Source organism: Rhinoraja longicauda, chromosome 17 (genome assembly GCF_053455715.1).
Source record: "Rhinoraja longicauda isolate Sanriku21f chromosome 17, sRhiLon1.1, whole genome shotgun sequence".
In the NCBI taxonomy this organism is placed as follows: Eukaryota; Metazoa; Chordata; class Chondrichthyes; order Rajiformes; family Arhynchobatidae; genus Rhinoraja; species Rhinoraja longicauda.
In genome coordinates this window covers 55,588-73,087 of record NC_135969.1, presented here as the reverse complement: position 1 = coordinate 73,087, position 17,500 = coordinate 55,588, and the positions used below count along the sequence as shown (strand labels likewise).

General features: G+C 48.6%; 1 protein-coding gene across 1 annotated transcript in view; it reads left to right on the top strand.

Moving 5' to 3' along the window:
* Nucleotides 1-14,781, top strand: part of LOC144601989 (scavenger receptor cysteine-rich domain-containing protein DMBT1-like) — a 26,749-nt gene extending 11,968 nt beyond the window's left edge. The window contains exons 4-8 of the mRNA XM_078414673.1: nucleotides 706-1,014; nucleotides 3,409-3,723; nucleotides 4,809-5,114; nucleotides 11,098-11,403; nucleotides 14,684-14,781. Coding sequence (XP_078270799.1) covers nucleotides 706-1,014; nucleotides 3,409-3,723; nucleotides 4,809-5,114; nucleotides 11,098-11,403; nucleotides 14,684-14,781 — 1,334 coding nt within the window. The remainder of the gene's footprint in view (nucleotides 1-705; nucleotides 1,015-3,408; nucleotides 3,724-4,808; nucleotides 5,115-11,097; nucleotides 11,404-14,683) is intronic.
* The last annotated feature ends 2,719 nt before the right edge of the window (nucleotides 14,782-17,500 follow it).

Sequence of the window (17,500 nt, the reverse complement as noted above, 5' to 3'; positions counted from 1 at the left end):
CCTTTCCACAGAGGGTGGTGGGTGTATGGAACGAGCTGCTGGAGGAGGTAGTTGAGGCAGGGACTATCACAACACTTGGACAGTTACATGGATAGGACAGGTTTGGAGGGATGTGGGCCAAACACGGGCAGGTGGGTCTTGTGTAACATAGAAACATAGAAAATAGGTGCAGGAAGAGGCCATTTGGCCCTTTGAGACAGCATTGCATTCACTGTGATCATAGCTGATCAGCCACAATCAATAACCTGTGCCTGCCTTCTCCCCATGTCCCTTGATTCTACTAGCCCCTAGAGCTCCATCTAATTCTCTTTTAAATTCATCCAGTGAATTGGCCCCCACTGCCTTCTGTGGCAGAGAATTCCAATAATTCACAACTCTCTGAGTGAAAAAGTTTTTTCTAACCTCAATTTTAAATGGCCATATATCAGTCCCACCATCCCAGGGATTAACTTCGTGAACCTACGCTGCACTGCCTCAATAGCAAGGATGTCCTTCCTCAAATTAGGAGACCAAAACTGTACACGATACTCCAGATGTGGTCTCACCAGGGCCCTATACAACTGCAACTATACAACTGCACTGCTGGTGTAGATTGGGCATGTTGGCCGGTGTGGGCAAGTTGGGCTGAAGGGCCTGCTTCCACTCTATGACTCTGTGCCTCTGTGACTCAATGGCACTGTGATTGTAATATTCTTCTGATTTCAGAGTACCTGCCAGCACCGGAGATGATGCAGAGTCGAGCATCCAATGTTATCATCCAAGGCCAAGATGTGACGTTGAAATGCCAGACACAGGAAGGATGTGAGCAATGCAGGTTTTATTTGTACAAGGACCACGAGGCCAATCTCATCGATTCCCAAATGGCCACGGATTCCCAATCCTTTGTTCTCTTCAACGTCACGGAGATCGACAAAGGAGACGAAGGGAGTTATTTTTGCAAATACGAGGTCTTTGTTAACGAACGACTCCATTTCAACTCCTCGCTGAGTAGTGGCCTCAACATAACAGTGCAAGGTATGTGATTAGTTTGAGACATAGAGTGATACAGCGTGGAAACAGGCCCTTCAGCCCAACTGGCCCTCACCGGCCCACATGCCCCATCTACACGAGTCCCACCTGCCCACGTTTGGCCCATATCCCTCCAGACCTGTCCTATCCATGTACCTATCCAAGTGTTGTGATAGTCCCTGCCTCAACTACCTTCTCCGGCAGCTCGTTCCACGCACCCACCACCCTCTGTGTGGAAAGGTTGCCCCTCAGGTTCCCATTAAATCTTTTCCACCATCCCGAACATGTGTCCACTGGTTCTCACCCCTGCTCTGGGCAAGAGACTCTACCCGATCTATTCCTCTCATGATTTTGTACACCTCTGTCAGATCACCCCTCATCCTCCTGCGCTCCAAGGAATAGAGTCCCAGCCTGCCCCAACCTCTCCCTGTAACTCAGGCCTCTCGAGTCCTGGCAACATCCTCGTAAATCTTCTCTGCGTTCTTCCAAGCTTGACAATATCTTTCCTGTAACACGGTGCCCAGAACTGAACACAATCCTCTAACTATGGCCTCACCAATGTCTTAACCCAACAACCTGCTGGGGCAGAATTAGGTCATTTGGCCCATTGAGTCTACCCCTCCATTCAATCATGGCTTTTCCCGCCTAACCCCATTCTCCAGCCTTCTCCCCATAACCCCTGACACCCGTACTAATCAACAATCAATCTCTGCCTTAAAAATATCCATTGATTTGGCCTCCACCGCCGTCTGTGGCAATGAATCCCACAGATTCACCACCCTCGGGCTAAAGAAATTCCTCCTCATCTCCTTCCTAAAGGACCGTCCTTTAATTCTGAGGCTGTGCCCTCTGGTCCTAGACTCTCCCACTAGTGGAAACATCATCCCCACATCCACTCTATCCAGGCCTTTCGCTATTCGGTAGTTTCAATGAGGTCCCCCCTCGTTCTTCTAAACTCCAGTGAGCACAAGCCCAGTGCCAACAAACGCTCATCGTACGTTAACCCATTCATTCCTGGGATCGTTCTTGTAAACCTCCTCTGGATCCTCTCCAGAGCCAGCACATCCTTCCTCAGACACGGGGCCCAAAACTGCTCGTCATTATACATCTTGAATTTTCCATCTTAACCTTGATCTTCTGCCTTCTCCCCATAACCAGTGACACACTGCCTCCTATTCCCTGAAGAAGCGTTTTGACCAGAAACGCCATCCATTCCTTTTCTCCAGAGATGCTGCCTGTCCCACTGAGTTACTCCAGTACTTTGTGTCTATTAATTATCAAGATCCTGCTGCAATTTTTGATAGCCATCTTCACTATCTACAATCCCATCTCTCTCTCTCTCCCCCCTCTCTCCACCCTCTCTCCCATCTCTCTCCCCATCTCTTTCTTTCTCCCCCCACACTCTCCCTCTCTCCCCTACATCTCTCTCCCCACTCTCTCTCTCTCTCTCTCTCTCTCTCTCTCTCTCTCTCTCTCTCTCTCTCTCTCTCTCTCTCTCTCTCTCTCTCTCTCTCTCTCTCTCTCTCTCACTCTCTCTCTCTGTCTCTCTCATCTCTCTGCCCCCTCTCTCCCTTCCCCCTCTCTCTCTTCCCCCCCTCTCTCTCCCCTCTCTCTCCCTCCCTCTCTCTCACCTCTCTCTCTCCACCTCTCTCTCGCCCCCCTCTATGTTTGGCTCATATCTCTACCATCCTCCATGAGTCTACTGTATAAATGATGGTGTGATTTGAGTTTAGGAGCAAATAGGTCCTTCTGAAGTTGTACAGGGCCCTGTTGATCTGGTGTATCATGTGCAGTTTTGGTCTCTTAATTTGAGGAAGGACATCCTTGCTATTGAGGCAGTGCAGCGTAGGTTCATGAGGTTAATCCCTGGGATGGAGGGACTGTTATATGACGAAAAATTGGAAAGACTGGGCTTGTATTCACTGGAGTTTGGAAGGATGAGAGGGGATCTTATAGAGACGTATAAATTATAAAGGGACTGGACAAGCTAGATACAGGAACAATGTTCCCAATGTTGGGGGAGTCCAGAACCAGGAGACACAGTCTGAGAATAAATGGGAGGCCATTTAAAAGTGAGATGAGAAGGAACTTTTTCACCCAGAGTTGTGAATTTGTGGAATTCTCTGCCACAGAGGGCAGTGGAGGCCAAATCGCTGGATGAATTTAAAAGAGAGTTAGATAGAGCTCTCGGGGTTAGTGGAATCAAAGGATATGGGGAGAAGGCAGGCACGGGTTACTGATTGTGGATGATCAGCCATGATCACATTGAATGGCAGTGCTGGCGTGAAGGGCGGAATGTCCTCCTCCTGCAGCTATTTTCTCTGTTTGTATGTTTGTATGTTTCTACAAATCTCGGAGTCTGTGAATCTAGAGTGTGTGACTCTTACTCTATCTCACCAGATGATGTGAAACTGAGGCTGGCGAACAGAGACAATGTGTGTGAAGGAGAGGTGGAGGTTTTCTACAATGGTACCTGGGGTAAGGTGTGTGCAAGAGGATGGGGCCTTTCTGAAGCAGGGGTGGTGTGCCGGCACCTGGGATGTGGTTTTGGCAAGAGTGCTGTGTCCACCGAGAGGTACAGATTTGGAACGGACGATGTACAACTGAACTATGTGCACTGCCAGGGCACAGAGAGGACTCTCTGGAACTGCTTGTCTCTGTCTTGGTCGGAAAACACCTGCTATGACTACTTTCGAGCGCAGGTGACCTGCTCAGGTAAGCACGGACCATTTTACAACTCCCCGATTTTGAGTTTCGTAGCACAGAGCAGAAGACTAGGAAGAAGTGAATTGCATACTATGGGGACTCCAGAAGCAACCTAATAGGGAGTGTTGTGGAGCAGAGGGATCTAGGAGCGCAGGTACACAGAACCCTGAAAGTGGCGTCACAGGTAGACAGGGAGTGTTGTCGAGCAGAGGGATCTAGGAGCACAGGTACACAGAACCCTGAAAGTGGCGTCACAGGTAGACAGGGAGTGTTTTCGAGCAGAGGGATCTAGGAGAGCAGGTGTACAGTTCCCTGAAAGTGGCGTCACATGTAGATATGGTGTTGTAGAGCCATGTTTGAATGGGGGAGTTCGTTTGATGGAACAAATGGCTTAATTCTTCTCTGATCACTTATGATCTTATGAGATGGTTCAGAGAGCATCTCTGGAGAGAAGGAACGGGTGACGTTTTGGGTCGACACCCTTCTTCAGACTGAGAGTCGGAGGAGAGGGAAAGAAGAGATGTAGACAGAGATGTACAGAGATATGAAACAAATGATCATGTGATAGGATGAGAATGAGGCCATTCGGCCCATCGGGTCTGCCATTCAATCATGGCTGATCTATCCCTCCTAACCCCATTCTCCTGCCTTCTCCCCATAACCCTTGACACCCATACTAATCAAGAACCTATCTATCTCTGCCTTAAGAATATCCACTGACTTGGTCTCCACAGCCTTCTGTGACCATTCCTGATTGTTTTTCTATCTTGGCATGTTGGCCTTCATAGAGAGAGTTTTTGAGTATAGGAGCAAGGCGCTTCTACTGAAGTTGTACAGGGCCCTGGTGAGACCACATCTGGAGTACTGTGTGCAGTTTTGGTCTCCTAATTTGAGGAAGGACGTTCTTGCTATTGAGGGAGTGCAGCGTAGGTTCACCTTGCTGTAGATCCCCTCTCATCCGTCTAAATGCCAGTGAATACAAGCCGAGTCTTTCCAATCTTTCCTCCTATGACAGTGTGTTAAATGAGTGGGTTAATGTACAATGAGCGTTTGTCGACATTGGGTCCTATGTGTCCATGTTTCACTCCCCTCAGAACAGCCCCAGAAACCTTCAATGACTGTCTACCGCACGCCCAGCGTTTACATGCCTGGTGAGAACGTGACGATGCAGTGTACCATCGCCCCATACTACACGGGGAGTGAGATGTTCTTGCACAGGGTCGGTGAGAAGAAGGCTTTGTTGTCCATGCGTGTACCACCAAACCACAAGTCGGTGAACTTCACAATCGTGGAGATCCAGAGCCAGTTGGCGGGGAACTTCAGCTGCTGTTACAACATTGACGTCTCAGAAATAGTCTTCACGTCCGAATTCAGTGATCCACAAGTTATAACAGTGAGAGGTAAGTCACATTGACCTTCATCAGTCAGAGCATTGAGTATGGAAGTTGGGAGGTCATGTTGCAGTTCTACAAGACGTTGGTAAGACTGCATTTAGAATATTGTGTTCAGTTCTGGGCACTGTGTTACAGGAAAGATGTCGTCAAGGTAGAAAAGGTTCAGAAAAGATTTACGAGGATGTTGCCAGGACTAGAGGGTGTGAGCTACAGGGAGAGGTTGAGCAGGCTGGGTCTCTATTCCATGGAGCACAGGAGGATGAGGGGAGATCTTATAGAGGTGTACAAAATCATGGGAGGAAAAGATCGGGTAGACTCTCTTGCCCAGAGTAGGGGCGAGGACCAGAGGACATAGGATCAAGATGAAGTGGGAAAGACAATAGGAATCCGAGGGGTAACTTTTTCACACAGAGGGTGGTGGGTGTAAGGAACAAGCTGCCAGAGGAGGTAGTTGAGGCTGGGACTATCCCATCGTTTAAGAAACAGTTGAACAGGTACATGGATAGGACAGGTTGGAGGGATATGGATCAAACGCAGGCAAGTGGGACTAGGGTAGCTGGGACATTGTTGGCCGGTGTGGGCGAGTTGGGCTGAAGGGCCTGTTTCCACACTGTATCACTATGACAGAGAGACATAAAGAATGTATCAAAAGTAATGCCACTATGGTTATGGGGGATTTCAATATGCAGGTAGACTGGGAAAATCATATTGGTTCTGGACCCCAAGAAAGGGAGTTTGTAGAGTGCCTCCGAGATGGATTCATAGAGCAGCTTGTAATGGAGCCCACCAGAGAGAAGGCAATTCTGGATTTAGTGTTGTCCAATGAACCAGATTTGATAAGGGAACTCAAGATAAAGGAGTCACTTGGATGTAGTGACCATTATATAATTAGTTTTAATCTGCAATTTGAGAGGGAGAAGGTTAAACCAGAAATGTCAGTGTTGCAGTTGAACAAAGGGGACTATGAAGGCATGAGAGAGGAACTGGCCAAGGTCAAATGGAAAAGGACCCTAGCAGGAATGAAGGTGGAACAGCAATGGCAGGAATTTCTGGGCATAATCCAGAAGATGCAGGATCATTTCATTCCAAAGAGGAAGAAAGATTCTAAGGGGAGTAAGAGGCAACCGTGGCTGACAAAGGAAGTTAGAAATGGAATAAAACTAAAAGAAAAGATGGATAACACAGCAAAGAGTAACGGGAAGCCAGAGGAGTGGGCAACTTTCAAATGACAACAGAAGGTAGTAAAAAGGGCAATACGGGCTGAAAAGATGAGGTACGAGGGGAAGCTGACCATGAATATAAAGGACAGTAAAAACTTCCATAGGTATGTTAAGAGAAAAAGATTAGTTAAGTCAAATGTGGGTCCCTTGAAGGCAGACACGGGTAAAATTATTATGGGTAACAAGGAAATGGCAGAAGAGTTGAACAGGTACTTTGGATCTGTCTTCACTAAGGAAGACACAAACAATCTCCCAGATGTACTAGAGGACAGAGGATTTAGGGGGATAGAGGAACTGAAAGAATTTACATTAGGCGAGAAATAGTATTGGGTAGACAGATGGGACTGAAGGTTGATAAATCCCCAGGGCCTGATGGTCTGCAAGAGGTAATAACGGTGCATTTGGATAGCAGTAAAAGGATATGTCCAAGTCAGCATGGATTTATGAAAGGGAAATCATGCTTGACTAATCTTCTGGAATTTTTTGAGGATGTGACATGTAAAATGGATGAAGTGTATTGTGTATCTAGTCGATATTGTGTATCTAGACTTTCAGAAAGCCTTTCATAAGGTCCCACACAGGAGGTTGGTGAGCAAAATTAGAGCACATGGTATTGGGGGTAGGGTGTTGACATGGATAGAAAATTGGCTGGCAGACAGGAAGCAAAGAGTAGGAGTAAACGGGTCCTTTTCAGTATGGCAGGCAATGGCGAGTGGAGTGCCGCAAGGCTCGGTGTTGGGGCCGCAACTATTCACCATATATATTAATGATTTGGATGATGGAATTAGTAATACCAGCAAGTTTGCAGATGGGTGGCAGTGTGAACTGTGAAGAGGATGTTAGGAAGTTGCAGGGTGACTTGAACAGGTTGAGTGAGTGGGCAGATGCATGGCAGATGCAGTATAATGTAGATAAATGTGAGGTTATCCACTTTGGTGGCAAAAACAAGGAAACAGATTATTATCTCAGTGGTGTCAGGTTAGGTAAGGGGGAAGTGCAGCAAGACCTGGGTGTCCTTGTACACCAGTCACTGAAAGCTGGCGTGCAGGTACAGCAGGCAGTGAAGAAAGCTAATGGCATGTTGGCCTTCATAACCAGAGGGTTTCAGTATATGAGTAAAGAAGTTCGTCTGCAGTTGTATAGGGCCCTGGTAAGACCACATCTGGAGTATTATGTATAGTTTTGGTCTCCCCATTTGAGGAAGGACATCCTTGCTATTGAGGCAGTGCAGCGTAGGTTCACGAGGTTAATCCCTGGGAAGGTAGGACTTACATATGAGGAAAGATTGGAAAGACTAGGCTTGTTTTACTGGAATTTAGAAGAATGAGAGGTGATCTTATAGAGATGTATAAAATTATAAAAGGACTGGACAAGCTGGATGCAGCAAAAATGTTCCCAATGTTGGGGGAGTCCAGAACCAGGGGCCACTCACAGTCTAAGAATAAAGGGGAGGCCATTTTAAACTGCGGTGAGAAAATAATATTTCACCCAGAGAGTTGTGAATTTGTGGAATTCTCTGCCACAGAGGGCAGTGGATGCCGATTCACTGGATGGATTTAAAAGAGAATTAGATAGAGCTCTAGGGGTTAGTGGAATCTAGGGATATGGGGAGAAGTCAGACACGGGTTACTGATTGTGGATGATCAGCCATGATTACAATGAATGGCGGTGCCGGCTCGAAGGGCCAAATGGTCTCCTCCTGCACCTATTTTCTATGTTTTTATGTTTTTATCTACATCGACTCACATGACCCATCTGCGATAGAATGGGGGAGCCTCTGGAGAGTTTTGTAGAGCAGAGGGAGTTAGGTGCATGGTTTCTTGAAGGTCGAGTCGCAGGTGGACAAGGTGGTGACACAAGGCTTTTGGCACATTGGCCTTCATCAATCAAAGTATTGTGTATAGAAGTTGGGAGGTCATGTTGCAGTTGTACAAGACGTTGGTGAGGCTGCATTTAGAGTATTGTGTTTGGTCCTGGGCACTTTATTATAGGAAAGATATTGTGGAGCTTGAAAGGGTGCAGAGAAGATTTACGAGGATGTTGCCAGGACTCGAGGGGCCTGAGCTACAGGGAGAGGTTGGGACAGGCTGGGACTCTATTCCTTGGAGAGCAGGAGGATGAGGGGTGAACTTATAGAGGTGTACAAAATCACGAGAGGAATAGATCAGGTAGACGCACAGAGTCTCTTTCCCAGAGTAGGGGAATCGAGGACCAGAAGACATGGGTTTAAGGTGAGAGAGGAGGGAAAAGATTTAATAGGAATCCGATGGGTATCTTTTCCACACAGAGGGTGGTGGGTGTATGGAACGAGCTGCCGGAGGAGGTAGTTGAGGTTGGGACTATCACAACCCTTGGACAGGTACATGGATAGGACAGGTTTGGAGGGATATGGACCAAGCGCGGGCAGGAGGGACTAGTGTAGATGGGGCATGTTGGCCGGTGTGGGCAGGTTGGGCCGAAGGGCCTGTTTCCACCCTGTATCACTCTGTGACTCAATGACTCTACACTAGTCCCTCCTGCCCGTGTTTGGCCCATATCCCTCCAAACCTGTCCTATCCATGTACCTGTCCAAGTGTTGGGATAGTCCCTGCCTCAACTACCTCCTCTGGCAGCCCGTTAGAAAAACATTGAAACATAGAAAATAGGTGTAGGAGGAGGCCATTTGCCACTTCGAGTCAGCACCGCCATTCATTGTGATCATGGCTGATCATCCACAATCAGTAACCCGTGCCTACCTTCTCCCCATATCCCTTGATTCCACTAGTCCCTAGAGCTCTGTCTAACTCTCTTTTAAATTCATCCAGTGAATTGGCCTCCACTGCCCTCTGTGGCAGAGAATTCCACAAATTCACAACTCTCTGGGTGAAAAAGTTTCTTCTCACCTCAGTTTTAAATGGCCTCCCCTTTATTCTTAGACTGTGGCCCCTGGTTCTGGACTCCTCCAAGATTGGGAACATTTTTCCTTCATCTAGCTTGTCCAGAACATTTATAATTTTATATGTTTCTATAAGATCCCCTCTCATCCTTCTAAACTCCAGTGAATACAAGGCCAGTCTTTCCAATCTTTCCTCATATGACAGTCCCACCATCCCGGGAATAAACCTGGTGAACCTACATTGCACGTCCTCAATAGCAAGGACGTCCTTCCTCAAATTAGGAGACCAAAACTGTACACAATACTCCAGATGTGGTATCTCCTCCCACTTCCTCCAAACCAGAGGCGTAGCTATGGGCACTCGCATGGGCCCTAGCTACGCCTGCCTCTTTGTCGGGTACGTCGAACAATCCCTGTTCCAGACGTACACCGGCCCCATCCCCGAACTCTACCTCCGCTACATCGACGACTGCATTGGTGCTACCTCTTGCACCCATGCAGAACTCACTGACTTTATACACTTCACCTCCAATTTCCATCCTGCCCTTAAATATACCTGGACTATCTCTGACATCTCCCTCCCGTTTCTGGACCTCACCATCTCCATCACAGGAGACAGACTAGTGACGGACATTTATTACAAGCCCACCGACTCGCACAGCTATCTGGACTACACTTCTTCCCACCCGGTCCCCTGCAAATAGTCTATCCCCTACTCCCAATTCCTCCGTCTACGCCGCATCTGCGCCCGGGATGAGGTGTTTCAGACTAGGGCTTCCGAGATGTCCTCGTTTTTCAGAAAACGGGGCTTCCCCTCCTCCATTATAGATGAGGCTCTCACTAGGGTCTCTTCTACATCCCGCAGCTCCGCTCTTGCTCCCCCTCCCCCCACTCGCAACAAGGACAGGATCCCCCTCGTTCTCACCTTCCACCCCACCAGCCAACGGATCCAACATATCATCCACCAACATTTCCGTCACCTACAACAGGACCCCACCACTGGCCATATCTTCCCACCCCCTCCCCTCTCTGCGTTCCACAGAGACCGTTCCCTCCGTAACTCCCTGGTCCACTCGTCCCTTCCTACCCAAACCACCCCAACCCCGGGCACTTTCCCCTGCAACCGCACGAGATGCAACACCTGTCCCTTTACCTCCCCCCTCAACTCCATCAAAGGACCCAAACATTCTTTCCAGGTGAGACAGAGGTTCACCTGCACCTCCTCCAACCTCATCTATTGCATCCGCTGCTCTATATCGGCGAAACCAAGCGCAGGCTCGGCGATCGCTTCGCTGAACACCTGCGCTCGGTCCGCATTAACGCAACTGATCTCCCGGTGGCCCAGCACTTTAACTCCCCCTCCCCCTCCCATTCCCAGTCTGACCTCTCTGTCATGGGCCTCCTCCAGTGCCATAGTGAGGCCCGCCGGAAATTGGAGGAGCAGCACCTCATATTTCGCCTGGGCAGTTTGCGGCCCGGTGGTATGAACGTCGACTTCTCCAACTTCAGATAGTTCCTCTGTCCCTCCCTTCCCCTCCTCCTTCCCAGATCTCCCTCTATCTTCCTGTCTCCACCTATATCCTTCCTTTGTCCCACCCCCGACATCAGTCTGAAGAAGGGTCTCGACCCGAAACGTCACCCATTCCTTCTCTCCTGAGATGCTGCCTGACCTGCTGAGTTACTCCAGCATTTTGTGAATAAATCGATTTGTACCAGCATCTGCAGTTATTTTCTTATACTCCAGATGTGGTCTCACCATGGGCCTGTACAACTGCAGAAGGACCTCTTTACTCCTGAAAGCAAATTGTTTCGTTAATAAGGCCAACATGCCATTAGCTTTCTAGCCAATTTCCGATACTTTTTCACTCATTTTTATTTTTGATATATCTTTCAGATAAGCCACCTGAGCCAACTCTTTCAGTTGAGAAGGAGCCTGCGAACTATCTACCAGGCCAAGAAATATCCTTGCAATGCAGAGCGCCGGTCTACTTCACCGTCAGTAAATACTTCCTCTATAAAGACATCAAAACAAACTGCATCAGGTCACAACAGGTCTCAGACCAAGGTGGTCCCGCTGTTTTCCAAATCACTGCGGAGAACAGCAATGAAGAAGGGGAATATTTGTGTCAATATGAAACTAATGCCACTGGAAAGTTGTACAACTCGACACACAGCGAGCCAGTGAAAATCTCAGTCGCAGGTAAGTCGATTGGTTCAATGGCATGTGTTGACCAATGACTTCTTTTGGGTATCACCTGACGCGTCGAACAAAAGACTCTAAACCAAGGTTTAGTACAACGTAATCTTTATTAACACTCAAATAACTTAAACAAGCATGCAAACATTTGACTTCTAACAGCTTTACTATTTCAACATCTCACTTTGTGAACTAAATCACCAAATGCATGGCTTGGAGTCAGATATTACCCACAAGAATGAATTGGCCAGATTCACTCTGTTGCTGGGGGGGGGGGGGGGGGGGGGGTGGGGGGTGGTCTCTGAGATTTGAACGCAGGTCCCTTCATCTTGCCATGGTTGTTCCCTCGTTGTCACCCCCGATGTCACGGACCACCTTTCTTGTACACTAATTTTCCTTCAATGTTTGACAGGAAGCCTTTGTTCCATCCCAAGGCTCTCATGATGTTAAGGTCAATCATTTCAAGTTGTCTCTCCACTAAGGCTGAATAAACAAAACACACGTTTGTTCTTTATCAGGCGAGAGAGTTCTTAATTACGTCGAAACATAGAAAATAGGTGCAGGAGGAGGCCATTCGGCCCTTCCAGCCAGCACCGCTATTCACTGTCATCATGGCTGATCATCCACAATCAGTAACCAGTGCCTGCCTTCTCCCCATATCCCTTGATTCCACTGCCCCCGAGAGCTCGATCTAACTCTAACTAACCACTAGAGCTCTATCTTACTCTAACTAGCCCTGGAGCTCTATTTAACTCTAACTAGCCCCTAGAGCTCTATCTATAACTAGTCCCAGGAGCACTATCCAACTAACTAGCCCCTGGAGCTCTATCTAACTAACTAGCCCCTTAAGCTCCATCTAACTCTAACTAGCCCCTGGAGCTCTATCTATTACTAGTCCCTGGAGCACTATCTAACTCTAACTAGCCCCTAGAGCTCTATCTATAACTAGTCCCTGGAGCACTATCTAACTAACTAGCCCCTGGAGCTCTATCTAACTAACTAGCCCCTTAAGCTCCATCTAACTCTAACTAGCCCCTAGAGCTCTATCTATAACTAGTCCCTGGAGCACTATCTAACTCTAACCAGCCCCTGGAGCTCTATCTATAACTAGCCCCTCGAGCTCTATCTAACTAACTGGCCCATAGAGCTCTATCTATGACTAGCCCCTGGAGCACTATCTATAACTAGCCCCCGGAGCACTATCTTACTCTAACTAGCCCCTGGAGCTCTAGCTAACTCTCTCTTCCCCTCTCATCCAAAAAGTTATTTTGCCATACGTCCATTCCAGGCATCTTATCTTGTCAAGGCCCAAGGCCGTGCTGCTGCTTGTCAGCAGTAAATGTACCTTCAGCCCTGCTCCCACTTACTAACCACTAGAGCTCTATCTTACTCTAACTAGCCCTGGAGCTCTATCTAACTCTAACTAGCCCCTAGAACTCTATCTATAACTAGTCCCTGGAGCTCTATCTAACTCTAGTTCCTAGAGCTCTATCTATAACTAGTCCCTGGAGCACTATCTAACCCTAACTAGCCCCTGGAGCTCTATCTAACTAACTAGCCCCTGGAGCTCCATCTAACTCTAACTAGCCCCTGGAGCACTATCTAACTAACTAGCCCCTGGAGCTCCATCTAACTCTAACTAGCCCCTGGAGCACTATCTAAATAACTGGGCCCTGGAGCACTATCTAACTCTAACTAGCCCCTAGAGCTCTATCTATAACTAGCCCCTGGAGCACTATCTAACTCTAACTAGCCCCTAGAGCTCTATCTAACTAACTAGCCCCTGGAGCTCTATCTAACTAACTAGCCCCTGGAGCTCTATCTAACTAACTAACCCCTGGAGCACTATCTAACTCTAACTAGTTCCTAGAGCTCTATCTATAACTAGCCCCTGGAGCACTATCTAACTCTAACTAGGCCCTGGAGCTCTAGCTAACTCTCTCTTCCCCTCTCATCCTTCTAAGTTATTTTGCCATACGTCCATTCCAGGCATCTTACCTTGTCAAGGCCCAAGGCCGTGCTGCTGCTTGTCAGCAGTAAATGTACCTTCAGCCCTGCTGTCGCCAGATGTCAATGACGTGACCATACATACTCACTGTGCTCCTTTGTTGACCTGGCTCCAGCATTTCACTCTGTCTGTCTCGATCCAATGACATCTGTCAGGATATTTGCCACCAGTCCCAGGCTCGATCGACTCTGTTGACCAATAAGTGAGTTTGGTATTACAACTGCTCCTGCATGTGTTTGGAGATACAGTTTAGAAATACAGTGTGGATCAGCGTGGAAACAGGCCCTTCAGCCCATGGAACCCTGTCCACCCCTGTACATCAACATGATCCCACACCCACTAGGGACAACTTTTACATTTACCAAGCCAATTAACCTACAAACCTGCATGTCTGGAGTGTGGGAGGAAACCAAAGATCTCGGAGAAAACCCACGCAGGTCACGGGGAGAACGTACAAACTCCGTACAGACAGCGCCCGTAGTCAGGATCGAACCTGAGTCTCCGGCGCTGCATTCACTGTTGCCCAGGTCATGGGTCATTCGATACACCCATTCCCGCCAGCTGAGTGACATTACCTCCATCATTGCTTTGACCTGCGTTTCATCGGTATTTTCCAGTTTTGCTTCTTCGAGGTAAGAAAATACTGCTTTCAAAACTATTAACTAGGTGTGTTTATGGTTCATTTGTACAAAACTACAATGATTTTGGTGGCTATAGGCCTTGCCTTCTTTATAGTCGCTCAGCAGGCAAGACTTCAGAGAAGTAGCTGGCTGGTTAGTGTCATCATAACTGGGTGGCACTGTGGCGCAGCGGTAGAGTTGCTGCCTGACAACGAATGCAGCGCCGGAGACCCGGGTTCCATCCTGACTACGGGTACTGTCTGTACGGAGTTTGTACGTTCTCCCCGTGACCTGCGTGGGTTTTTTCCAAGATCTTTGGTTTCCTCCCACACTCCAAAGACGTACAGGTTTTGTAAGTTACTTGACTTGGTAAATGTAAAAATTGTCCCTAGTGGGCGTAGGATGGTGTTAATGTGCGGGGATCGATGGTTGGCACGGACCCGGTGGGCTGAAGGGCCTGTTTCCGTGCTGTATCTCTAAACTAAACTGGCAAGATGATTAGACAGCTGTCGATGGATGTGGGAGGCCAGCAGCTTAGTCTTCGATTCTCCAAGCCACCCATCTTTCAGTTCACTCATGGGATGGTGAAGTTTTTCTCCACATTTCAAGAGTTGCTCATGTGGATCAGTATGCTGATGTTTCTCGTCACAGGCAGTTGTTAGCATGGGCTTCTTCACGTACGATGCAGTGAGCAAGGGTGCCTTCATGTACGATGCAGTGAGCAAGGGTGCCTTCATGTACGATGCAGTGTGAGCAAGGGTGCCTTCATGTACGATGCAGTGAGCAAGGGTGGTGCCTTCACGTACGATGCAGTGAGCAAGGGTGGTGCCTTCATGTACGATGCAGTGAGCAAGGGTGCCTTCACGTACGATGCAGTGAGCAAGGGTGGTGCCTTCATGTACGATGCTGTGAGCAAGGGTGGTGCCTTCATGTACGATGCAGTGTGAGCAAGGGTGCCTTCACGTACGATGCAGTGAGCAAGGGTGCCTTCACGTACGATGCAGTGAGCAAGGGTGCCTTCATGTACGATGCAGTGAGCAAGGGTGGTGCCTTCATGTACGATGCAGTGAGCAAGGGTGCCTTCATGTACGATGCAGTGTGAGCAAGGGTGCCTTCACATACGATGTAGTGAGCAAGGGTGCCTTCATGTACGATGCAGTGTGAGCAAGGGTGCCTTCATGTACGATGCAGTGAGCAAGGGTGCCTTCACGTACGATGCAGTGAGCAAGGGTGGTGTCTTCACGAACGATGCAGTGAGCAAGGGTGGTGTCTTCACGTACGATGCTGTGAGCAAGGGTGGTGCCTTCATGTACGATGCAGTGAGCAAGGGTGCCTTCACGTACGATGCAGTGAGCAAGGGTGGTGTCTTCACGAACGATGCAGTGAGCAAGGGTGGTGTCTTCACGTACGATGCTGTGAGCAAGGGTGGTGCCTTCATGTACGATGCAGTGAGCAAGGGTGCCTTCACGTTACGATGCAGTGAGCAAGGGTGGTGTCTTCACGAACGATGCAGTGAGCAAGGGTGGTGTCTTCACGTACGATTGCTGTGAGCAAGGGTGGTGCCTTCATGTACGATGCAGTGAGCAAGGGTGCCTTCACGTACGATGCAGTGAGCAAGGGGTGGTGTCTTCACGAACGATGCAGTGAGCAAGGGTGGTGTCTTCACGTACGATGCTGTGAGCAAGGGTGGTGCCTTCATGTACGATGCAGTGAGCAAGGGGTGCCTTCACGTACGATGCAGTGAGCAAGGGTGGTGTCTTCACGAACGATGCAGTGAGCAAGGGTGGTGTCTTCACGTACGATGCTTGTGAGCAAGGGTGGTGCCTTCATGTACGATGCAGTGAGCAAGGGTGCCTTCACGTACGATTGCAGTGAGCAAGGGTGGTGTCTTCACGAACGATGCAGTGAGCAAGGGTGGTGTCTTCACGTACGATGCTGTGAGCAAGGGGGTGGTGCCTTCATGTACGATGCAGTGAGCAAGGGTGCCTTCACGTACGATGCAGTGAGCAAGGGGTGGTGCTTCACGTACGATGCAGTGAGCAAGGGTGGTGCCTTCATGTACGATGCAGTGAGCAAGGGTGGTGCCTTCACGTACGATGCAGTGAGAGCCAGGGTGCCTTCAGGTACGATGCAGTGTGAGCAAGTGTGCCTTCATGTACGATGCAGTGAGCAAGGGTGGTGCCTTCATGTACGATGCAGTGAGCAAGGGTGGTGCCTTCACGTACGATGCAGTGAGCAAGGGTGGTGCCTTCACGTACGATGCAGTGAGAGCCAGGGTGCCTTCATGTACGATGCAGTGAGCAAGGGTGGTGCCTTCACGTACGATGCAGTGAGCAAGGGTGGTGTCTTCATCCAGTGAATTGGCCTCCACTGCCTTCTGTGGCAGAGAATTCCACAAATTCACAACTCTCTGAGTGCAAATAGCCCAATGGTCCAATGTTCATAGTTCGTAAGCTCATAAGTTCTAGGAACAGAACTGGGCTCTTCGGCCCAACAAGACTGTGATCCCCGCACATTAACACTCTCCTGCGCACACTAGGGACAATTTACAGTGATAACCAAGCCAATTAACCTCCAGTGAAGGAAGCATGTTGGCCTTCATAGCGAGAGGATATGAGTTAAGAACAAGGAGGTCCAACTGCAGTTGTACATGTGAGTATTGTGTATCTAGATTATTGTGTGCAGTTTTGGTCTCCAAATTTGAGGAAGGTATTCTTGCTATTGAGGAGTGCAGTGTAGGTTCACCAGGTTAATTCCCGGGATGGTGGGACTGTCATATGATGAAAATATGAGTTGACTGGGCTTATATTCACTGGAATTTAGAAGGATGTGATGGGATCTTATAGAAACATATACAATTCAGGCTAGATGCAGGAAACATGTTCCCGATGTGGGGGGAGTCCAGAACCAGGGGCCACACACTGTTTAAGAACAAGGGGGTCGACCATTTAGGATGAGATGAGGAGAAACTTTTGCACCCAGAGAGTTGTGAATCTGCGGGATTCTCTGCCACAGAAGGCAGTGGAGGCCAATTATCTGGATGTTTTGAAGAGAGAGTTAGATTTAGCTCTTAGGGCTAACAGAATCAAGGGATATGGGGAGAAAGCAGGAACGGGGTACTGATTCTGGATGATCAGCCATGGATCATATTGAATGGTGGTGCTGGCTTGAAGGGCCGAATGGCCTACTCCTGCACCTATTTTATATTTTTACTATGTTTCTAAGTAGGTTACAGATTAACCTAGAGATACAGAGTGAAACAGGCCCTTCGGCCCATCGAGACCGTGCTGACCAGCCGATCGCCCGTTCACACACTAGTTTAGTTTAGAGATACAGCGCGGAAACAGGCCCTTCGGCCCACTGGACCCGTGCCGACCAGCGATCACTACACACGAGCACTATCCTGCACACACTATGGATGGTTTACATTTACACCAAGCCAATGAACAATGAGCAAGTACTCTGTGGGCCG